This window comes from Haemaphysalis longicornis, unplaced genomic scaffold, assembly GCF_048455015.1.
Source record: "Haemaphysalis longicornis isolate Haplotype H1 unplaced genomic scaffold, Haemaphysalis longicornis Haplotype H1 scaffold_6, whole genome shotgun sequence".
In the NCBI taxonomy this organism is placed as follows: Eukaryota; Metazoa; Arthropoda; class Arachnida; order Ixodida; family Ixodidae; genus Haemaphysalis; species Haemaphysalis longicornis.
This window is the reverse complement of record NW_027526407.1, coordinates 98,495,358-98,520,179: the sequence shown is the minus strand read 5'-3', so window position 1 is coordinate 98,520,179 and position 24,822 is coordinate 98,495,358. Positions and strand designations below refer to the sequence as shown.

At 48.1% G+C, this 24,822-nt stretch overlaps 1 protein-coding gene across 4 annotated transcripts in view; it reads left to right on the top strand.

The window, feature by feature from the left end:
• LOC144141799 (uncharacterized) overlaps window positions 1-16,278 on the top strand; it is a 30,404-nt gene extending 14,126 nt beyond the window's left edge. For 3 of the 4 annotated variants that reach the window (XM_077673293.1, XM_077673294.1, XM_077673291.1), the window contains 2 exons: window positions 8,147-8,212; window positions 16,073-16,278. In XM_077673293.1, the coding sequence (XP_077529419.1) occupies window positions 8,147-8,212; window positions 16,073-16,174 (168 nt within the window). In that variant the 3' untranslated portion in view covers window positions 16,175-16,278. The remainder of the gene's footprint in view (window positions 1-8,146; window positions 8,213-16,072) is intronic. The other variant, XM_077673292.1, reaches the window with a different exon arrangement.
• The last annotated feature ends 8,544 nt before the right edge of the window (window positions 16,279-24,822 follow it).

Genomic DNA, 24,822 nt, shown 5'->3' with positions numbered 1-24,822 from the left:
GTACTGCTCGAATTTGACTAGCGTTGGTTCTGCGGCAATAGTAATTAAAAGGCGGGTGAGAATGGGTGGTCATCACCTCCGCACCACTCCTCAAGCACACAAATGATGCAAATTTCGCGCCAAAAATCTTCTCCTTGTTGTTGCTCCTTCCCTTTGTGTTAAGAATTCTCACAAAATATTTCAGTACCGCTACGCTGTGTTGTGTTGCCTCTTCCTATTTTATTAAGGGGACTTAAAAGCAAGTACATAGTGCTACCTCGTGTTATACTCCAAGGTGAGTTCGGTGACGTCATCTGTGTAATAACAGCAAGGTTCTGCCGTTTTGGCCTCATTGCCGCAGTTTTTGCCTCCTTTGTCTCGGCATTCTTAGCGTACTTGCGCAGTCGACTGCGCGTAGCCTATGCGGAAGCTGGCGGCACAACCAATTTAAAATACCATTCACCACGCCAGCTAGGGAGCACGCGTTTCCGGACCACGTGGGGCGTGCTCTTATTTTATACGTTATTCGTCATATAAGCTTCATTTCAATCACTATGCCATTGCTAGATTTCTCAGTTCGAAATCGAGCGTCCTGGCCAAAAGACGACACACGAAATTGCAGATGTACTTAGCACGAACTCGCGCATGGCCCAACGGCGCACCGGATTTCACTGCTCTTAGAACGCACAGTGTCTACGCCAATTTCTCAGGAAAACCCCATTTAACAAATGAAATAATCAAGTAGTAACTATTGAATGAAGTGACTGCTAATCAAACCCCGGGCTTTCAGAATGCGAGAAAAACCCGCATCCTAAACACAGGGGCTGATCCATGGCTCTAGCTGACTAAACGTCCGTGCCTCAAACTGAACTGCCTAGCTGTGGTGGCACAATACATTCCAGCTATAACCCCGCACGGGGCACCTTGAGTATTCATGGTGACGGTGAGCAGCGACACCGCGGACCCCGAGCTCCCAACATAAGCCGTGTCCAACCGTGGCGAGGTGTTTAAAGGTGAAGGGTAGAAGCCGTAAACGGTGGCCGTCGGAGCCTTGGTCAAGCTCCGGCCGATGGGCTCCCTGCCTGTCTACCAGGCAGGGAGCTCCGGGACCTTTTTGACTACCAGGGTAAGGTCAAAGGAGAAAGTACCCCCGTCTCCCTGCTTTTATACTATGCTATATGGCATTTTCAAAGCCCCTCTCCAAACGTGATCGGCCTCCGAAAAGGGGCCACACCGAAGTTTCATTTCCACCTCTTTCAACAACTGTCTATCCAACAACCGTAAACAACTATTCCTGTTTTCTTGTAGTTGAGTCAACTGACACAGAAAGATCTGTCTCTTCATTGTCTGTCTTCTTGGTATCGAAGTTCCTGACGAGCATAATTGGTGAGGCGTACAAAGCGAAGAAATAAAGAACTGGGCAATTGCTTGTCGAAGTCACCAAGCAGCAGCAGGCAGAAAAACTCTTGAGCCAGACCCGAATCGGTGATCTTGACATCAGGGTCACGACCAACCGCAGCTTAAAAGCTCCCAGGGCGTGATCTCCGATCCCGATCTACTGAACGAAACTGAAGCCGACCTGCTGGAGGGCCTTCGAGGTCAGGGCGTAACAGGGGTAAGGCGCATAAATATGCGTAGAGAGGACAAACAAACACCTACAAAGCGTCTTATCTTAACTTTTGACAGGTCGCGCCTTCCAGAATACATCAATGCAGGTTTTGTTAGATGTCCGGTCAGGCCTTACATCCCTAACCCGCTGCGCTGTTTTAAGTGCCATTGGTTTGGGCATGGCACCAACTACTGCCGCGGCCGCCTTACCTGTGCAAAATGCGGCCAACATGACCACCCGTCCGAAAACTGCAACACCCAGAGTTTCACCTGTGTCAACTGCCAGGGGCCCCACGCAGCGTGGTCCCGCACTTGTGAGAAATTTGAGCAAGAAAATCAAATCATAAATGTAAAGGTCACTGAGAACATCACCTTTCCAGAGGCGAGAAAGTGGTTCGCCTCTTTCCCTCTGGGGAGGTACGCCGACGCAGCTCGCCGGGGGGCGGAGCGGCGTCTGGTGTCCACAGTGACCCAGTTAAGCGAGTCTGACCTGGTTCCTCTCCCGCCCTCCCTGGGGTGCCTCAGGCAGCCGATTCCGTTGCCACGCCGCTGCTGAGGCAGCAGTGGTTGTGGTGACAACCTCTTCTGTAGGGACCGGTGCCGCTCCCGCCTCTGCCTCCCCGTCCTCCAGTGCGTTGGAGGGTGCCGACCGGATGGACACCGGGGGCCCCGCATCGGCTCCCACCGCCACCGCACCTCCCGTGCCACCTCTGCTGCCCCGGACGCCCTCGGCGGTGGCGGCTAAAACGAAGGGCTCCCGAAAGGGGGCCAAGTCGGGGGGGCCTGGTCTGCCGGGCACCCTTCTGGCATCCGACGAGGAGATGGATGTCACGCCGTTCCTGCCTGCAACGCAGCAAGAGGAGCGGCCTCCAATTTCCAAGCTGACAGAAAAGCCTACAAATCCAAGAGTAACCGCCCCGAAAGACGACACATGGACACACACGAACACACACACTCCAGTCATTCTTAAATTTAAATAATGGGAACAGAAAACATCATCCAATGGAACTGCAGAGGCCTCCTTAAAAATCTTGACGATGTGTATGAGATTTTGCATGCCAGTCAGCCAAGTATCATGTGTCTCCAGGAAACCCACCTCAATTCTAAACAAACAAATTTCTTGAATAGTTACATGGTATTCAGAAAGGACAGGGTTGGCTGCACACACTCTTCAGGAGGTGTGGCAATTGTCGCCCGGACATCCTTAGCTTGCCACCCTGTCACTCTGAACACTGCCCTTGAGGCTGTAGCAATCCGTACGATAATATTTAATAGGCTGATAACGGTATGCTCCATTTACATTCGTCCTTATAATGCACTTTCGAGCTCTGACTTCGAGGCGCTGGTCGACCAGCTGCCCGAACCGTACATTCTAACAGGAGACCTTAATGCACACAGCTCTCTTTGGGGCTCCTCCAGAACGGATGCCCGAGGTCGCCTCATAGAGAAATTCCTTACATCTTCAGGAGCATGCCTTTTCAACAATAAACAGCCTACATACCGTAACATAGGTGACAACACATACTCACATCTTGACCTGGCCATTGGTTCTGCAATTCTCTTTCCATGTCTTGAATGGGGTGTGGGCACGGACCCATATGGTAGTGACCACTTCCCACTTCCCTAACGTACATAGGTAAAGGCCCATGCAGTCCATCTTCCCATAACAGGTTTAATGAATCAAAAGCAAACTGGAGTACATTCACAGAAACATCTAAACTACACCACACAACCATAAAACACCTACACGTGGAGGAAGCAGCCCAACTCCTCACGGCACACATACTCGACGCCGCCGAAACGTCTATGCCCCATACCTCCAGTGCGTCCCGCAACCCAAGGAGGCCCTGGTGGAACGAGGACTGTAGGCGGGCGCGAGAGGCCCAGAACAAGGCGTAGGGTGTCCTTCGCCGGTACCCCACCCCAGATAATCTCATTTCCTTTAAACGGGCAAAGGCTCTTGGGACGCGTGTGCGTCGTGAGGCGAAAAGGCAGAGTTGGCGGGCCTTCCTCACTTCCATCAACTCATACACCGACACTCACAAAGTCTGGACACGAATACGTAACCTTAAAGGGCAACAGACACACAGCCTGCCCGTGGTCAGTACAACAGGGGATACACTAGAACACCAGGCTAACACACTTGCACAACACTTCAAACACGTTTCCAGCTCTGCACACTACACAAACACTTTCCTAAAACATAAAAATACTTGTGAAAAGAAGTCCCTACATGACAATAACAGGTCAAAATCTGGTTACAATTCTGAATTTACACTCTATGAGTTGAGGGTTGCCCTGAGCACATGTAAACCTTCAGCTCCAGGGGCAAATAAGATTACATACACCATGATACAACACCTACACCCAGACACTCTTGAAACACTCCTACACCTATACAATAAAATATGGCTTTTGGGGCAGATTCCACTCTCTTGGAGGGAGGCCATAGTAGTGACGTTCCTGAAGGAAGGTAAGGACCCTTCCTCTCCCGCCAGTTATCGTCCCATCGCTCTGACAAGTTGCCTGTGCAAGCTGCTCGAGAAGATGATAAATCGTAGGCTCGTGTACTTCCTTGAGTACAACGGTCTTTTCGAGAGCTGCCAGGGAGGCTTTTGGGTGGGGCGATCATGGAGGAAGAAAAATGTTAGGAGGGAGCATGACGTCAGGCGGCACAGCTTTGGCAAGCCAACCTCCTCTGACGCCGCATTCTCCTCCCCTCGGGCTCCTCCCGCGCAATGCATTATGGAAAAAGCACCACTCTCAGGCCCACGGTAGCATTTAGTGGCTCCGGCTGGCTGCCGGTGGAGGAGGAGGCGAGTGGCGTTGCCGAAGGCGCCGTACGCGATTTTTCGCCAGCGTTGCGCTCCCACCCTCGTATCCCTCGTATTGTGGAATTACTGTCGCCGTTCAAAGCGACACGATACGTAGATCTCATGCTCACGGAGCACCTTCACGAGCTGCGAGCCGAATTTGACGCTTACCGCTGGAACCACGACCGGCTTTGCTCGAACGCGCCGCTGTAAACATTCACAAGCACGGAGCGGCCTACGGGTGCGTGGTGTTTGCCAGGTGTGCTTTGACGATTGCGTTTCCAATTTTGCGGGGAGTTATCGCGCCACCTTTCCTTTACATCATAGCGCTGTAACGAGTGTCCCATCAGTTTAGAGGTTGTGCGAGAAGCTTTGGTGTCGCTCGCGTGCGCATTTGCATACATTCGCCTTATCGGCGCTCCGGCATGGTGGCACGTTGTACATGCCACAATTGTCGTGACGATGTCTCTTTTGCGTTGTTCGTTCCTTCAGTGCATTAGAAAAGAAAAGGTGCAGAACCACTGACGTTTGGTGCGGGCGCGGGAAGAACAAATCATTTTCCGCCTCGCGTCGCAGGAATAACGCGGGCTGGTTGTCCGAGTACTGTTCAGATCTGTGCGATAGGTATATGGGTAACGAACGCTAAATTACGCCTGGGAGGTGAAAATATGAACTTTCTAGAATCAAGGAAGTGAGGTGTTTGTGAAATAAAATGTGAGGCACGGATGTCGTACTCTGACATCTCCGCTTTTGCACTGTGGCGGAACACGACAGTTCGACTGCGGCGCACTTCGACGGACCCCAGAGCTCAATAAATAAAGATGTTTTCTGTCTCTCCCGTCCGAACACTTTGCCTGCACGATCAGCCCGCTGCGCGTTTAGGGTTGCAGGCAGCGCTGCCCGCAACGCCCGGACGGGGACTCGTCGCCGAAACCCAAATACCCGGACGGCGCGGCAACCAAACGGAACGACGCAGCATAGCTGGCATAGCGCGGGCAGGCGGGCGGCCGCGTGAGGCGCAAAGAACTACCGCTTGCCTATCACGTGAGGCAGGGAATCTCCCATCTGTCTTTCCTTTTTATTTTTTATGACTAGGCTTCACGATAGCCACGTGACGCTCCCTCCTAAACTTTTCTTTCCTTCATGGGGGCGATCTACCAACTATCAACTTGTTGCGTTGGAATCCTTCATAAAAGATGCATTTGCTCATAAGCAGTTCTGCCTTACGGTATTCTTTGATCTTGAAAAGGCTTTGGTTCTTTGATCTTGAAACTACTTCTCCGGGTCTTTACCATATTAGTCGGGTCCCGGTTAGACTACGGCAGTGTCGTGTATGGGTCGGCATCAAAAACCGCACTAAAAATGCTTGACCCAGTACTCCACTTGGGCCTCCGCCTTGCGTCGGGTGCGTTCCGCACTAGCCCGGCAAAGAGTCTATACGTTGAATGTAACAAATGGTGCCTTGAGGACCAACGACCGTACATGGACTTGCTCTACGCTTTCAAAATTTCATCGATGAATAACCATCCTTTTAAACCTGTTTTTAGTGATGCATCCACATCACAAGTGTTTGTAAATCGCCCGTCTGTTCCTTTGCCATTCTCACTTAGAGTGAGACAGGAAGCTTCGGATTTCAACATCTCCTTTTCAGACATTTACACATCTTCTTTTACTGACGTTTTACCACCCTGGCAGCTTCAACCTGTGTGTTGTGACTTGTCTTTCATGAATATTGATAAAACCAGGGTACCACAAACTGCAATTTTGCAGCACTTCTCCCTGCAGTACAAGTATCAATGTGCAGAGTTTTATAGTGACGCATCAAAAACTGCAACCATAGTGTCCTGCGCTGCTCATGGACCAAACTTTGATGCATGCAGAACCATGAGCACATACACCACAATTTACTCAGCTGAAACATATGGCATCTTACTCATTGTACAACACATTCTTGAACACAAAATCTCGAAGTCCATCATATATACAGATTCCTTGAGCGTTGTGCGCGCATTGGCATCATACAAGCCATACAAAAACAGAATTTTCCATATGGTTTTCAACACTATCATGTCTATATATGCCCAAAAACGTGTTCTGGTGTTGTGCTGGGTTCCAGGCCATGCTGCGATTGCTGGCAATGAGGTTGCGGATAAGGCCGCAGTTGCTGCACTCAGGAACACAGTAGATATAACAATACTACCACAGAGTGACCTTAAGCCACAAATTCGACAACACCTTCGAAGGAAATGGCAAGCACAGTGGAAGGAACAGACAGACAACAAACTACACGTAATAAAGCCACACTTGGGACGATACACAACTGACTCACGCAACAGACACGCGGAAGTCGCCTTGGGTAGGCTGCGGATAGGGCACACCCATGCGACACACTCGTATCTGCTGACTGGATCTTCTAGACCCCAGTGCAGCAGGTGCGGAGAGGCCCTATCCGTAGTGCACATACTAATCACATGCAAGGCACTTCACACAACACGACACAAACGCTTCAGAGAACTCTACAGACAACATATTCCCCTACATTCATCGCTGTTTCTGGGTGACGATGCCATGTTTTCCGTGAAACGTGTGTTTGAGTACTTGTCAGACGTGAAGTTTTTAAACCTCATTTCCTATCACGCATAATCAAATCTGGCGCTATACACCAGCCATCACCATTGCCGTTAATTGATTTTGTTATTTTGGCTTTAGTAGACACTATTGTATTGTCTTTTAGATACTTCTGTTTGGCGCTCTTTGCCCCAGCTGGCCTTGCGCCAAAAAACTCTAACCATCATCATCATCATTCCAGCTATTACGCACTTTAAAACCCTCTAGAAAGTTGCTCTTAATAGTACAGATACCTGTAACATACGACGTAAGGCCGGAGAAATTACTCGAATGAACTAACTACCTTCTTCCCAATTCTTCCAATTCTTTTTCAATGTTCCCCCCCTCCCAAAAATAAAAAGAATAACCTGGGGAACAACACCCGCTCCAGCAACGCTATGGCAGGTTTGCAGCCAATCAAAAATAAATGAACAGGGGTTATAACCCAAACATACTTTTTGTAGTAAAAGCCAATTTGTAGAACGCAAAAATAAATACACCCACATATTGGTACACTTTCGGCCAGTTTATAGCAGTTCGGCGAGTTCGCACCCACACGGCCACGGACGTCCACTGGCCCGTCCACACGCAAGCACTGGCCCGTCAAATGCAAGATCTTCCCACGACGTCTTTATACTGCGAACTCTCTTCTTTGCACGAAGGAAGGGTAGTTTTCTCTCGTCGGAGTGGTCGAGTCGATGATATCTGAGCCGTGTACCCGCCGCGGCTTTCGGACGCTGATGCCGTAGTTATTCCGACATCGCGATGGCCAGGCACACATGCACTTCACGCACTAGCAAGAGCCTAAAATCGCGTTTACTGTTGAAGCAAATAGCACAGTGGCGGCCTGTCCCGAACCGGAGATTGTTAGCACGTTGACATGTGTCGCCAGTCTGACCAACCTTCTTATCAGTGGCTCCAACATCGTTAAATGCCAAGAGATGATCGTCGTCTCGTCTTAGGTTATGGGCAATCATCGCACCAGGGTTACCAGATCCTGTGGTAATAAGGAAGTTCTTATTTCAGTCACGCGTGTCCCCCTCCCCTCCAGTGTGGTTTCACCTAGATTTTTTAGCCGCGCTCCAATCCAGGGTAATTTTTCTACTAATTTCTACTAAATTATTCCTTGTTTTCTTCAGACAAATTTCGCCACAGCAAAATTTAACCTTTCGGACTCTTCTGGATCAGATGCTAGCAACTTCCTGGTAAGTCTACGAAGCCACGGCGTGTCTTTAGACATGATTTTTATTCAAGGTGCTTTATTGGGTTGGTGTATACAAGGAATTATTCTTGAGGACACTTGCCCTTGTTTGTGACGATTTGAGCTCACTGAAGGTAGGGACGATGCTGTTCCGTGTCGCAATATTGCCTAAGGGTATCACTTGTTGGTTGGAGTCGCAAAATTGAAAGCATTTTTCTCCGTATCCAGATGACATGACAAGACTTTCGTGCACGTAAATGCCTCTATATATATCCCACAAGTATGGGGCGTGTAATACCCGAGATGTATCTTTAACAAGTAACTCTGGCATTTTATTTTAACTCGAAAGAAGTATTACCAGGGACACCGTGCTTAGTGCAAATAAACACAACTATCAGCTTCCGCGCTTGTTTCCTACCAGTCCAAATATATAACATCAATCGAAAAATTCGCGTCTGTTATGTGGCCGTTATTAGGGATTTTGTTTAAAATTGCTTTGATAAATGTCTGATGTAAATTCGCGTGGTCTAAATTTCTGTACTGCAGTCTTCTTGCGAAAAGTCATTTGAAAACAATAGCTTGGCGCAAAACAAAAGGGGGAGAAGACACCGTGGCACCAGTGCTGTGGCGTCAATTCAGGGACAAATTATAGCAACAGATTTTGCTCTTTCTGCATTATTTTTTTCTCTATAGAATATACCACTCTCACGTTCAGTCATACCCAAAGAGCCAGACAATTGACTCAAAAATCCAGCGACAGGAGGGACAGGACATCTGGAAGAAGCCTCCGTTCTGCAGAGGCAACAAATGTGCAGCGAATTATTATGATTATGGTTTTCATATTCATAATGGTGGTGATGATATTTTGTGGTTGTTGTCCTTCTGAAAGGACAGGGGGAAAATGCAATATAGATGCAGCTGCGAGATAAGCATTGCCGTGGTTTTCCGTACGCAAAACAACTTCGTAGCGATTACATTTTCGGGGTACGGCGGATTTGCTCCAATCTGCTCCTTCTGAAAGCAGCGAGAGTTTGTCCGAGTGTAAAAACACATGTGGTGCATGCCACATATTTAACAAACGGAATTATTATTGAAGTGATCGCAGAAATGTTGGTTGCCTTTCCATACGTGGTGGGGGTACCTTGGCTGAATGAATACAGTGTGCTGAACAGAAGTTCTTTTTCCCTACTCTAAAAATCCTCTCAAAGTACGCTGGCACCTCACTTTGTTGAGTGCGAAGGCTAGCACAATCTGTCACTCAAGGTTGAGTTTCTGAGATGAGCGCAATTTTATATAGGCTGGCGTACAGGTGCCCTCGGTTATTAGCAAGATAAGGTAGAAAGGCGGGTTTATTGCGGCGGGCGTACACGCTTCGCCGTTTCAGCATAAGCTGGTTTTGCCGATGGATGCAAACGGGCCATCATATCAGAGTAATTCGGCACCCCACACACTTGGTATATTCAGCATCCCCAGACAGTTGCTATTTTTGTAAACAGGGAGCTCTTTTCGCTTGTTCTGGTATCTGGAGATGCCGTGGGTGTTGTTGGGCGAAAAAAAACCACCTTCACAGATCGTTTGGTTCTCAACTTTGTCATGTAATGCTAGATCTCATGACTTCCCCTTTCGAAACAATGCCAGATGCCTCCAGTTTTCTCTTCAAGTTCCCCTGGCATCATTTTCTCTTTTACTTCATTTTTTGGCAGCAGCGTTTACCCCCCTGTCTCCACCAAGCTCCTGTAGTAGTACGCGTTCAGTTACCAACCACCTGTTTTAGTAGCTGGCGATCATGTGATTAGTGCATTATCTTGAAAGGCTCACAATAAAGCAGTAGCCCCCGGTGCTGTCTCTATAGCCTTTGAGTGAGCCTACTCTAATAGATGGAAAGTAATAGAAAATTCTGCTCATCAATGCAGCATGCGGAGTCTTTATGGGAGTCGAAGACGATGTCAACGATCTTGATAAAGGTGTCTTCAGAGAGTTCGTGCGTGAAGGAGAGACGATGACCTGAATCACAAGATTTCGAATAGGGTGTCCAGGTGCTTTATGTGTATCACATGCGTTCTACAGAAAGCAAGGAACTGGTGCGCGGACATGAAGAAGCAGAGAACGCTGGTTTCACTGAATTCGGAGGCAAATCTCCTTCAGAAATTTACAGAAAAATGTTATTCGGCAGTGTATTACACCAGAACGTATGCAAATTTTCCGTCTTTGTACACAGTGATACCTTCCTGGTTCACGATAAGGGACGCGAACTTGGTTTGTAAAACCTCTGAAAACTGAAGAATATCAGAGCTGAATTTCGAAGCCGTTGGCTTCCTGATTGTCTATTCCGTAAAAATGTCTTCAACCCTAATTCAATCAGTTTTCGGTGAAGTGTCCTATTGTATTTTTATACTTATCCAAATAAGTTCTGCGAATGTGGCATACATTTTCTCTGTAATAAGGGCGCTTCTATCTCATTAAGTCGAAAGCTTCAAGTGCCCCGCTCTGGGAAAAACTTTTTTGTTCTTGTTGCTGTCCTGTGAAAAAAAAACTGCCGGGGTGAAGAGAATAAATAAAATACACAGGCTCTATCAGATTGTATTTGAACTCTTTCTCCGCAGTAGCAGCCCAATGCACAAACACGGAGCAATCTTGGCCGTTTTTCGTTATGGCCTTTTTACATGTAAAATACATGCGGAGACCTGTTAATTAAAGAAAACTCGTCAGTGTGGCTTTGGCTATCGCTGGTTTTTAGGCTCTCGCAGTGTTCTTTCAAATATAAAGGCTCTTAATAAATATGCATCCACTCAGGTTTAAACTTTTGCACTTGATAAATTTTCACAAACAGATGTATTGACTCCTTAAAATATCCCAATATTTTTCCTACGCCAACATCAATGTATTTTATGGCAAATGTATTGTGCCATATGCTGTGCTGTCTTAATAGGATGACGGTGCCGTTCAGAATTCTGTTCTCCTTTCGTACGGAGTAGAAGGTTATACACTGAGCATCCAGCAGAATATTTTAAAGTTTCCGGTGCAAAATTTTCCCAAAAGAACGTGGCCCCCCAGCAGTCCAAAAAGGCATCTTCGACCATCTCAGGTTTTTGTGCAGACAAGGAAGTCTCGTCCCCACAGCAAACAACAATTGTCTCTGCTCCATCCACGTCGTAACCTCGAGTGGGCCCGTGCGCATTAAAAAACTGAATCATAATGTTGGGCTGCAGAACGAACATAATTTTACCCCGGCGAAGGAACGGATTTTTACCATCCCTAGGACGAAGAATTGATAGTGAACTAACCTAAAAATAAAGAATTCTTCCTAGACCACCCTCGCGCACCCGTGGAAAGAGATTTATTCTGCTTGTTCTTTCCCAATTTGAGCCCCCAAGCTAACACTGCGACTTCTCAATGAATCATCTGCACATTCGCTCGCCAACCATGCAACACTTGAAGCACATACCAAATTATGCTAACAAGAAATAAACTGTAAAGGGTGGCAAGTGAGAACACGGACAGTTCCCACCCTCTCCACTCGTCGGCCTTTTCTCGAACCTCTGCTGCTTGTTCTGGCCAGCGCGGCTCGCTGTTTTCATAACATAGCAGGAGCTCTCCCAAGTACTTAACAGGGATCACTATCCACTGCATAGCGGAAAATATGTCTTGCTAAATCGAGTAAATCCTAAAGATATATCCAAATAACCAAGCTGCCATTAGCCTCACACATGCATTTAGCAACTTGTAGGACCACTAGTGCAGTTTCATAACTAGTACACAATACGGCCAGGTCACCAGCGTAAGCCAATACTCTTATTTCCGTGGCGTGAAGTCGAAAACCTTGAATGCAGCTACTCGTACGTACACTCAAACAAAAAAAGCATTGTACATATAGAACAAAAGGGGGCTTAAGAGGCTCTGAGCTATCTACGCACCTTGCCACCAAAGGACAAAAAAGTTGGCGTTGGCGTTGTTGGCGTTGTTGCTCCCGTTCTCATGGTACAGGCCGCACCAGGAATCGGGGGCTTCGAGGGGGTAATGTGCGTGGTTGATGATTTTCACAAAACGACCAATTTACAGTGCAACTGTTGTAAAAAAAAGTGCGTTGCGCCGGACACCTGAGTGCGATTGCACGTGAGTAGAACAGTGCGCAAGAGCCGCGCCAAACCATCGTAGTAAGAAGCTCCGGCGTCTGTCAGTATGCTTGCTGACATATTTCTCCTATAGAACGTAGGGGACAGCGAACACATAGACGGCAACACGGCGCACAACTGGTTCGTGTCAAAAGTAAAAAATAAAGAAAACAAAGAGACACAAACACCCTGTAAAAATAAAGAAAACGAAAAAATTCACCAACTTTCCGTAGGGGAACCCTGAGTAGTATGCGAAGCAGCCATGGGGTCGACCCAAGTTCCCATTAGTTTTCAATTCGATCGCGGCGTTGCGGGAGGAGAATTAGGGGAGGGAATGGCGCGTGCGCGTCATTTATACCGCGGAGATACAGTGGTGCCCCGAGCGGAGCATGCAGCCGCTGCCGTCGCGTCTCTAACCTTATGCTGCTTCGCATTTTCGAGCTCGGAGCTGCAGGTGTTGTCATTTGTTGCGCAATCCCGGAGAGGAGAAGAGCGTCGGAGAGGAGAGGAGCAATGCCTCGCACACTACTCAGGGTTCCCCTACGGGAAGATGACGACGGTGATTGAACGCGAAGCTATCTCGTGATGGATTCTGTGGTTGGACAATCCCTAGGGGCATCCTGACACAATCATCGTGAGCAGTACCCTGCTAGGCATGCGCAGTGGAGGTGTGGACGCCGCACAACGGCGCCCACAGAACGGCGTAGGGAACAGGCTAGACCATATGCTGCTTGGCATCTAAAAGACACAAATACCCTGTTGCAGTGCAATATAAAAAGCACCACCAGGGTCCGCCTATCTGAAAACCAGAAGAGCAACCAACGCTTCATAAGGGAAAAAAAGACAAGTGAAAACACGCTGCAGAAAAGGAGAGGTGAGACAAGGGCAGTCACTGGACCTACAACAAAACTTTATTGGAGGAACTCCGATAAATAGTTATTCAACAAACGACGCACGCGCAGATGTGTCACCTCGCACCCCTTAAAAAACCCGAAATCGCCACAGAACTCTCTCTCACGCCGTTGTCATCTTAGGCCGCAATAACAAACGCCCTCTCTTTATCAGTTAATGCCACCGAAGGCTCACTGATGCATTTCTCTCCTTATTTCTTGATCAAGAAGGCCTCTACCAGTCCTCGCTCATTCTTCGAAGCACCCCGCCCCACAATGGACACATTTTTCGAATCGGGAGTGCACTTGCAATCAAGCACGTGCTGCACCAAGTGACTTCCTGTGCCGTTAATGACGCTCCTAGAGTGCTCGTGCATGCGGTCGTTAAGACACCAGCCTGTTTGGCCGATGTAAACCTTTTTTGCACAACAGGGGAATAGAATAAACCATCCCTTCTCCGCATTTAGCGAATTCGGTGCGGTGCTGCGTGTTGCAGGCCTTTTACAGGCCTTTGGCTACTTGTCAATGCGAGCACACAAGCCTGCAAGCTTCCTCGGGGCCGAAAATACCCAACGTACACTGCGCCTTAATGGTACCTTTTTTAAGTTGTGTGGCAAGGCATGGTAGTAAGGAATTACCACCGTTCTCTTACCCACGTTCTCGCGAGATCCGGACGCTCTTGGGGCTCTGAGCGTTAGCTTTAACTTATATGTAGCGTTTCTGCCACCGCTTAATAAAGCTGGGTGGGGAACCCGGCAGCTATTAGGCGCTCCACCTATTGGCTAAACCTCTGCTCTACAGAGTGGAAACAGCTCTTTTTCAGAGCATTGTGCAGACACATGTTAGCAACGCTGCGCTTTACGTACCGAGTCGTAAAGGCAGAATGCCTTTCTTAGAGCACGGTTCATACATGAAGCAAAGGGGCTCTTCATTGCCAAAAGTTAGCCTTAAATCTAGAAACCATATGGTGTTGTCAAGCGGTAGTTCACACGTGAAGTGAAGTTCTTCAGAGCACTGTTTAAAAATGGTCATTATGTTATCTGCAATGGAACGAAGCAGTTCGTTAGAATTTGGTTTTAAAATTGTCACAAAAATCGCCAACATACGTAAAAGCAGAAATATGATGTGCGTCCTGCAGTGTAACGTGCAGCATGCGTTCAAATCGGGCTTAAAAATGTGACACAAAACAGGCAAGAGACAGGATCCGATCCATATGCTCCTTTTTGCACGAACAATTCGTTGGCAAAAGTGACAAATGTTGAAGACAGGTACACGGTTATAAGTTCCAGAAACGTTTGCACGCTAACACCAGAACTGTTCTTTCCAGAACCAGAACTTTCTTACTTCGTTCTCTAGCGCCGAGAAATTATGTTTCTTGAGCACTTTTAGGGCATTAGCTTTTGCCTTCTTCAGTTTCACATCTGCTGGCTTGAAATGCTTTCTCATCGCTCCGGCGCCTTTTTGTGAACGAGGTGGACGACGAAACGACAAACCCACCTTCTTTGCCTGCTCGAACGAGGCGGAGTTGCTGATCTTGAAAATGCCTAATCACTGGTCGTACATTGAGTTTCGGTACATGCCTTTTGTTCCACGTCTTCGTCAGGCATTAAACCCCCTCCGAAACGCAGGTTGTTTTTGTTGTGAGGGCGCCTTATCCGCGATATTGTGTACGACTCCTAAAAGTTGATGCCTCTTAGCTTCCGGCTCACGGCAGAACTTGGGTCCGAGATTCACAATGGTACCGACGTCCCTGGAAATTGTCGCGCCTTCACGGTGCGTTACCTCCGTGCCTGACGGCATATTTCTTCGTTTCTTCGGTAGTCGGGCCCGGATGTCACTCCAGTAAACATGAACATGATTAGCCAACAGACCCAGACTTCCACCTTATATCGCTCCATAACTAGAGGGATTGTGGTCCGATTGCTACCACGGCAAGCCTTTTTTTTCTACTACACCCCAATTATCATCACTGTCAGAAAAAGTTGGCTCTCCGTCAGTGAGTTTTCGGCTGAACTACTCCCGACCTCAGTGAGAGGCTTTCTTTAGTATTGCCGCGAACCATGCATTGGGTTTGTTTATTTGTGTGTTTTTTGTTTTGCCACCCGGTTTAGCCGGTCTGTGTTATCGGTGTTGTGTGTGCCAATGAAGGCGCGTGTTCCGTTCTTTCGTTCTCTGCCGCATGTGTTGACTCTTCTGATAGGGAGAGCGTTCTAAACTAACGCGAACAGCCTACAACAATCTTCATTGATCTACAGTGTTCTGGATGCAATTCGAGTATCCAAGAAACCCTCGCGCCGTCTGATAAATTCCCGCTGAGCAGATGCCGCGGCATTTGAATCGTCGACACCAGTTTCCGCACGTCACTTTGTTGACTGCTGTTTCGCCGCCTGTGTATTCTTTGAGCTGTTAGGGGAGCACAAGTTCACTCCAATGAACTTGTTTTTTCTTCAAGACACCTGCGTCGTCTTTGGCTACGTGACAATATAACATGGCAGAAGCTCGTTTATGGTAGCCTCGCAGAATAGAACAACGTGAACACGATTCAGCAATGGGCGTCTTCATGGCTCATACCATTAGATTTTAGAACAATAAGGTGAAAATTGAGCAGGCATCTGCACCTGTGCTTTCGCCAGCTCTGCAGCCTATGGCACAGCGGTAGTTTTGTATAAAAAAGCCGCATCCACTAAAATATCGCTCAGTTATATAAAAGAAGCGAGCGCCCCAAACGTCTTACGCACACGAAAAAGTAATTGAAATTAGCTTACAATTCTGCGACACGCAGCGACAAATCCATTGTTCTACAACCTGTTAAAATTCCGTTCTGCACTTCTGAATCGCTGTTTCTTATTTCAATTTCCAAAGGTATGTCTCCGGAAATTTGATACGGCCGTTAGCGACCTACAAACCCTTGATGACACCGTGGCATTTGCCAGGATTGCAGTACTGACCTACGGATGGACCTGAAATAGAAACAATTACGACACATCGGCTGGGTAGGCTTTATGAAACGTCGTCTTCTAAAGGAGTAGACATCCTGGACTACACAAATAAGTGCGTGGTGATACCTTTGCGAATTTCATGTTTGCAGTGCCTTTATTAAAACCCGTTCCACTGCTTCACTTTTGCTTCTTTGTGCAAATAAAGCAATATTGATCAGCGTGTACCTTCATATCAAGAGTGTGATTAGAACATCTGGCGCACGTAACTGGAACAGAAATCATACTTCGGTGACACAAGATCCTTGAGGGCTCAACAAATGGTTTCGTTTATCACGCCAAAGAAACACCTGGCTCTGATAGCTCCAGAAAAAAAGGCCCCGCGACCTTGTAAATAACAAATTTCGATATTTTCTTCATGCCTGGAACCCCTGCGAAAAGAATAGTAATCGCCTGGATTTTTCGTAACAGCAGATACGACCTGCAGCGTTTGCTTTGCTGTAGTGGCGATTTGTTTAAGTGGCTATCGAAAGCGTTTATTGGTACAGCCGAAAGGCAGACCACCTATACATGCGACATCGTTCGAAAGATGTCATTCGAACGCGGAAATAACGCCACGACCACGAAAGAAAAAAAATCGTTCAAGTTTTGGGGCTAGTTTATAGATATAGAACAGTAATTTTTGGCCGAGCAACTTTGGCAGTACTCCGCTTGAGTGGCATTGCAAAAGAACATGCATAGGTCATAACCGCCAAACTACCATTCTGTGACTACTTACTATGTTGAGTTTGTGAGGGTGGCTAAATGTTAAGAGACTAGCACCGAGATGTACACATGTGCATTCATTGGAAACTGCCTCGTGGACAAGCGATAGCGAATGCATGCCGAATTCTTTAAGAGACCTGAAAACCAATGATGCACCAAAAATCCCGCAATGAGAGAACAGGCAAGGGAAAAGTCACATAGTCGTTCTGTGTAGTTGGCAAGCTAGTGGTCCATTACATGTGTAGCCGACAGGACGAATAAAACATCGACATACTCTCTTTTGCAATGACAGCAGGTTCGAGCTCATAGTATTTACACAGCAGTGTCAGCTCTCACATCACGAAATACGATGTCACACAGGGCCCGAAAATATTGACACCATCACATTAACGCTGATCTCATAAACGTTACTGACACACACTTAACAGGGCAATACAAACAGCCGCGTTTGATCGACTGATGCCGGCAGCACTCAGGCGCGGTTAGGTGATAAAACCCTGCCTCACCCAAAATGAAACGTGACTTAGCAACCCAGTTCGGCGCCTGCCCAAGAGGGCAAGCGGAACCATGCAAAAAATACGATGCCTGGAGGTTCCTCTTCAAGGGATGTTTGTATATTTACGTTGCGACACGACAATGGCGAGAACTTAGATAACGCGCACCCCCACAACGTATGTTACACGACGGCAGAACAGGTGAGACAGGCAATGTTTGAGGATGAATGATTGAATAACGTGCGGCCATTTGAGGCCCAAGCCCGAAGGTATGTGATACTTGCTGGCTTCACCTCCTTCGGGGCGGTGATGGCGTGGTGGGCCTCTATGCATTTTTTCTGTAAGTATACAAACGACGAACCTCGGATATGCACATGCCTTGTTATTTTTACTGCATGGCCGTGCACTCAATAGGCCAGGACCAGATATTTCTTGAGCATTAGGTGTGTATATAAGTTGTGGGCAGTCTCCTACGTCGAGGGGGCTTAGGCGCCTGGGCTTAGGGCTTAGGCGCCTGGGTTTCTGTCGATAACCAGGTCCCGTCAATGACCTTGTGAACTCGCATCGAGCTCTTGCCTACCGCGTAGACCAGTGGGGTATCTTTTTGCACAAGGATGGGGTTTGGTGGCGTTATGAGGTGAGTGGAAGGCTGAAGTGTTGGCGTTGGAGCTTGTAGAGAGAAGTACATACAATAGGTAAACATCGTGTGAATATAGTAAGTGCCGGTTTGGAGCCTGCCCAAATTGCAGGCTTCTTAAGTGAAGAGGGAATGGTCATGGCAAGATATCGTCTGATGATGATAGGCCGCGGGCAAGAATGACACTGTACGTTGGTTCAAACCGGGAGAGGAGTGGAAGGTAGGAACCCGGGTTACACAGTGATTCTGGACGTGGTAATGAAATGTCGCGGGAGTAAATATTACGAGCTCTACCATGTTCAGCCCCATTCTCTGCTAGGCCAAAAAGGTGTGTCGGAAAAAACGATAAAGGCAAATGTTCCACCACGTCCCAATTATTCACAACCGGAACTAGTTGCCCAAGGGGGAGCAGTGAGCACTAGAAAACAACGATGACAAAAATCCCTTTTAGAATGTGTTCTACATTGTCTGCAAATGTTGCAAACTGCATTGTACGAAGTATTCAAGTAGCTTCCTGTAATACTCTAAAGTTTTTATGGGTGGTATTCATTGAAAAGTTTAGCTGTTAATTTCTTCGCCTGGCAAAACTGAAATGGCCACGTACATGGCCGCAGCACCGCGGACATGGCGCGGCTTGTGCGACTGTGCGGCTTGTGCCACTGCGGCCGCACGCAGAAGAAAAAATAACACCGGCGTGCATCGTCTGCTCAGTTTCAACCCGATTCTCAAAGGTGGTGTCAACAGAGTTGTTGTTAACCGCACTCACATTGGAGTCGAGGCATTACTTTGCGCTCGGCGGGCTAGAGCTTGAAATGTCCAACCCATATCATTCGCTTAGCACGGACAAGTACCGCCATCCCTCGGAGCTTGACGTAACCAGTGAGGGCGCGCTCACATGGTTGCCTGCATGCATGCCTCGCTATTGAATACAGGCTATAAAGCTATCTTTATAGTTTTCTATTTTCGATGCAGCACTCGCTTCGTGTATTATCAGGCTTTGTTTATGTTAGGCCGCTGCCTCGAAACGGTCTCGCGGGCCCAGTCAAGCTGTTTGTTTTCAGCATTTAGCCCTGGTGGCCATGCAGACAATTTTTTCTGAAAAATAAATGATGAATTGAATTGAATAACTTCAATGGCCGCCGCGAGAACTCTAACGTAACGGCGGAGCAGTTTTTTCGACAGAGGGCCCGAAGGATACTAAAGCTGTTAAGTGAAAGAACGGCTTGTGAGAAGGTACCGTCCTTTATTAAGAAAACCCGTAATGGCACTTGTCACTGCCACGCGGTAAATTTTTACTTATATACATGATGGAAACTAAGATTCGCAGGTGTAGGTGATGGCCTGCGTTTTTTCAAGAGATCAAATACAAAGAAAGGACGGACGTTACACGATAACCATCCTCTACTGAAGTTACACACTAGCGGAAACAAAGTAAAGACCATATAAGACATAAATCGCACAGAGACAGTAGGTCATCAATACCTGTATCGTCCTTGAGCTTTTGTTACAAAGTTTGAGGGAGGCTCTATCCTTCCGCTGTCCTACCAGACCCTGTGATCTACGATGGCGCAGTGCACTCGGAGTTCGCGCCCAGATTCCCGACACAAGCCTTACGCACCGGTTGGCTGACTTAAGGGGAATCTGGCGGTTGTGGTTGCTAGTAGATCAAACTGGTTTTCTGGAAGCTTGACACACATTGCGAGGGCATGGGGTGTCCGCTTACAGAACCTCTGCTATGGTGCTCGTTTCTCAGCAGCCGAATACCGTACGACCAGCCGCTCTGACTCACCCCCGCTTCGTGTTTGCCTAACCCACTAGAAAGCGTTTGTTAGGTGGATAATGCAGAATAGGACTATATCGGTGGATAATCCAGAATTATAGTGGCACACAAGAATTCCGGGAATCCTAAAGACTCCATATGCTGCAGTGAAGGCGAAATCAGAGCATAACACAGGTGAAAGATATGCTTATATTACACTCGCCACAACGCGGTACTCAGAAGGAAGTTGTGCACGGCGAGTTTCATTCGCCTTGTACACCATACTGTTTGCAGGTGCATTACCATATGATTGCCCTTATTTCACGGCTGATTCTTAGCAGGATCTTCGTAGACCACCACCGCACGTGCAACTTCCGTGCAGCTTGTTCTGGTTCTTACGTCCCGCCATGTTCGCCGATCCGCTCTCGGTGCTTTTTAGATGTGACGCTGAGAGGAGCATCTCTTGCCCGCGGCCCTGTCCTGCGTCCGTCGTCATCGGCGCCCGCGTCCGCACAGCTGCGTCTCTGCTCCGCTCAACCCCTCTCCTCTCTTCGATAGCGAACACTCTCGCCCAACATTTGCGGGTGCGTGGCGCAGCGCACTCTCACTCCACCGGTGGGCGGCGCTGCGTGCGGCGCAAGCGCGCTGTGCGCATGTGCAGCGCCCTCTCTCTCCGTGGTCTCCTCTCCTTCGGGCGCGCTGCGCATATAAGCGGAGTGCCGCGCTCCGGGCGGTCTCTCTGTCGACGGTCGTCCACGCTACGCTTGCTCTCTCTCTCTCTCTCTCTCTCTCTCTCATTACCCGACGATTGCTCACGCAATTCGAGTAATCGACCCAACGGAAACGCACAATAGAACCCCCTTCAGCGTCGCATCACACCAGGGTTCCCGCGAAGGGAGGTGGGCGTAATTGTTTCGTAGGACGATTTGCCGCCCCTTGCCGCTGGGTTCTCCGTTGGTTTCGCTCTCCTCGCTGCGTTCCGTCTCTGCCAGTACTCTTCGCCGCCGCGTCGCAAACAGCCACTATGTTTCACAGCTGCTGTTGTTGTAGGTGATAGAGAGTCCATCGCCGAATGCATTTGACCGATCATACCTGAGGAATAAGGTCGCGTAGAAGGAAGTCTACTTATTGTACAAATCACGAGGTGGTGCTCCCTGTGACGCCACCTTCTTGACATCGACGTAAACAGAGTAGGTACAGTCGTGCGACTGTGCCCTTTTCTATCACCATCACTCCTTTCCATCAACTCATTTTCCATTAGGAATTCGCTACTACTTCTGAGTAGCTTGGTCGATAGCCCTTCGTAGTGTTCTTAGCGAACATGTCGTGTATGCTAGTCGCTTAACTGCTGCTTTTAAATACGATAGTCTTTCTTGGGCTACTAAAGGCAGTAATGTTGGTCTGTCTGTCTGTCGAAAAGAGAATTTATTATAATTAGTTTCAGCTAGGACCCGCTGTAGTTAGCTACTACAAGAGTCGACCGGCCACAGGATAGACGCGATTTGCTACATAGGAAAAGAAGTGAGCCTCACACAAGCTCACAAAAAACAAGGTTCACCGCACCGAAAGCTCTTTACATTAATGTCCATGGCACAAGGTCAAGACATCAGAGTCCACGCGTGGGAGTCAACACAAAAGCAACAACAGTTCGAACACATCACTTCTTCTCTGTACTCAAGTCTATGTCCGTACATAGAAACATGCTCAGCCAGGCTGCCTAAACTGCGCCTTGGCCTCTGAACGTACGACCCCCTTCCTAGACAACATGCAAGTGTTCACGTTATAAATGAGGCGCTATGCACCATTGCACGGTGTTATTGGCGACCTTGATTAAGCGAGTCGCCCAACGCAGAAGGAAAGATTCTTCCCTCAGCGCCACCAGTTTATGCTGCAGATTTTCTATGGCGATTTTACGAACGCGCCACAGCCAGGGTTACATGGCTTGCTGCGGTCGTGCCTGCAAGGCAGCTACACCTCGCTGGCGCCATACAACAAAGGTACCTACACACAGCAGAAAGCTTACAAGCAGATCTCTCGGTTTCGTGTGGGCTCCCAGCCTAAGCTCAAACATTCTGCTGAGTAAAACCCAGAATGGGGCGGCCACACGACACTCAGAAAGAGCATACTCTAGAGTCTCAGTGCGTCCGAATTGCAGACAGCGGGCAGAACGAAGCACCCCAAATGCTGCAAGGTGGTCACAAGTCGGCAGGGCTCTCCAGCTACGCAGTCAACGAAATCACGAACGTCTGCAGGAAGCGCCGCTGACGTTAACACTTGCAGCGGGCCCCGCGAGACTTCTCATTTTGCCGGTCATCCAACTGCCTAATACCCAATTTCTCGCATATCTCAGTTGCAGACGAGGCTTTAATATCTAAATCTGGGTGGCCCGACTGAAAGCCTCTACGTTTTTTTAGCAACGTACCGATAGAAAGCCGGTGGTTGCACGGCTGTAGGTTCGGTAATGGGCTCATTGTGAACCAACAAGCGAGCAGTACCCAAGGTGTAGCGAAGCAGAGCCTGCCCCGGGTATTCATCATCATCTACGAGCTCCCACACACCGTGCAACGTAAGAACACTTGCCATCGTGTTCAGGCATGGCAAGCTAAACCCCCCTGCTGCGGGGCAGACGCAGCAGAGCGCGCGCAACTGACTCGGCCTTGCCAGCCCAGAAAAAGGACCCCAATTTTCCGGCCAGCCAACGAGTTGTTTCGTGAGGTGGCCAAGCCACCCCCGCCACGTAAAAGATAACCGCTGAAACACACGACTTAATGATATAGCTCATTTCAGGGAGAGATAGCGTGAAAGTTAACGCTATGCCTATGCGTTGTCAGCCGTGTCTAACAGACTCTTCCACGTCTCACGAGCAACTTCTCTAGAGGCATGGGAGACTACGCCTAGCACCCGGAGTTTCCTCACGCACTCTGCGTCGAAAGCAAAGTCACTGGCAAGCGACCTAAATTGTAGCGCTCTGCTTTTGCCCTTGTTCAGCCGGGATCTAGACCGCTCATCATACTAATGTCTGTATCTCGATTCAGCCACCCGGCCAAAGTGAAACTGAATCTGCGCAATAGTCTTATATACCCACAGCCGAATCTAAACGTGTACGTCCGATGGCAATCTTCGTACTTGTCAGCATTGTTGAACAAAAACGAATTACGCAAAGGTGAGGCAGAAAATCAATACATAAGTGATATTTCCAGTGTTCCTGTATTAAAAATGTACGGATCCTTGGTTTTTGTGATAGCAAATGAAATACTAAATGAACTGCAGAAAATGTCGCCTGCTGGTGCCCACGCCACTGAAGCTTCTGGCAGAAGTTCAAGAAATCAAACGGCAAGAGCAGTGAAAGGTTCCACTATATAGGTTCCACGTTCCGCTTCGAATGCACACGTAGACGGGCAACGTGGATCTATAAACGTTGTAATAGTAGGGTGCCTCGAATCACGCTCGTCTCTGCCGTACGGCAGCACTGTGCATCGAGGCGCCCGTCCTGGAGCAGTAGAACGTGGTAAATTTCAATTGACTTGAGCAAACTTCTAAGGTGTTATCTTGGAAGGACCAAGACGGGAGATGAACAGCACAAGAGGTGAGCGGGAAAGAGAAGGGAAGCGTTTGCATGGCAGGGGCGCCAGTCGACAATTGTCTTTCGTCGACATTTTCAACGAAAGTAGCGGATACTCGAGCACTTTTTTTCACTACAACGCTGAAATAGCTCCGATAGGCCGCAGTACATAACACGTTTCTAAGTTGACGGCCACAACCAAGTCGACATGTCCGCTTTTATTCAGCTTGTATCGGTGAGCTGTGGTGGCCCTTGTATGCAGTCTTCCGGAGGATTTCTACGCTCCTCTTACAGTCCGGAGTGCCCAGGTTCGAATCCCGTCCTGAGCAAAATATATTCAAAGTTTATTTTGAACTCGAACGCGGGAGTTGCAAACAAGAGCGTTCTTGAGAAGCTTTAAGCACCTGTTTTTCTGTCTTTCTAATAAGAAATGCACGAAACATGAAATGTAACAAAATATACACCACGGCCGTGTTATCAAAGCCCTTCTCGAGGCAGAACATAATGCTATTGAAATAACGTCACACTACATCGTATATCCACTGAATATTTGGAAGCTGCGCATTGTTTCATGCAATTATGATGATCATATATATATGATAATACATTTTGCCCTAACCTGGATGAAATGAGAAAGGGCAAGTGGGAGTCTTCCTGGATTCCTGCCCCTCAGGTGGCAGCCTGCAGCCCTAGGGCACGGAGGCATCTTCGGCAAGTTGGACGACCTTTATCCGTATTTTGGGGACGGAGCATTACCCCTTCTCTGCACTGGTAAATCGTAAGCATGCTCATAGTGTCCGTGGCTGAGCATCACAAGCCCACACCATGTGAGTGAGTGTGGCTTGCTCGGTGCACCACTTGCATTGATTATTGTAAAGTTCAGCATAAATGTGACGGAATATTTAATTAAGTTAAGACAGCGCAGAATGTTCAGACGGTCTAACTCCAGCCCGATATGGGTACACTGTCTAGTGGGTGCTAAATGGCACTCATGATTTCATCGATTGGCCATTGATTGGAATTCTTGAAGAGAAAGTGAAGCAATTGCGCAGGCTAGTCGCCGTCATGCTTTAAGCGCAAATGTTATAGCGGTCGCCATCTCTACAACACAATCTTGTTCACCACAACAGCCAACCTCACCTGTGGGACAGCTGTAATTTGCCACAATTCTTAGCCCTCTTTATGAAAACTACAAGCAGTATATTGTGTAATGAATTATGCAGCCCTCACTCTACACTATCCCTCTATCTTTCACCGGCTACACTATCTATCTATACCCAGCTGCATATCCCATATATTCTTTGCGGCCCTATGGTTAAATCTAAACAACTGGCGACGCATAACACAGTTATACTGGGTTGGTAGCGCTAAAGAAAACGACTGCTGCCAATAGACAGGTAAATTCCTCAGCTGCATGTGCATTTGCGAAATATATGACAACTTCCAGAATAAAAAAAGT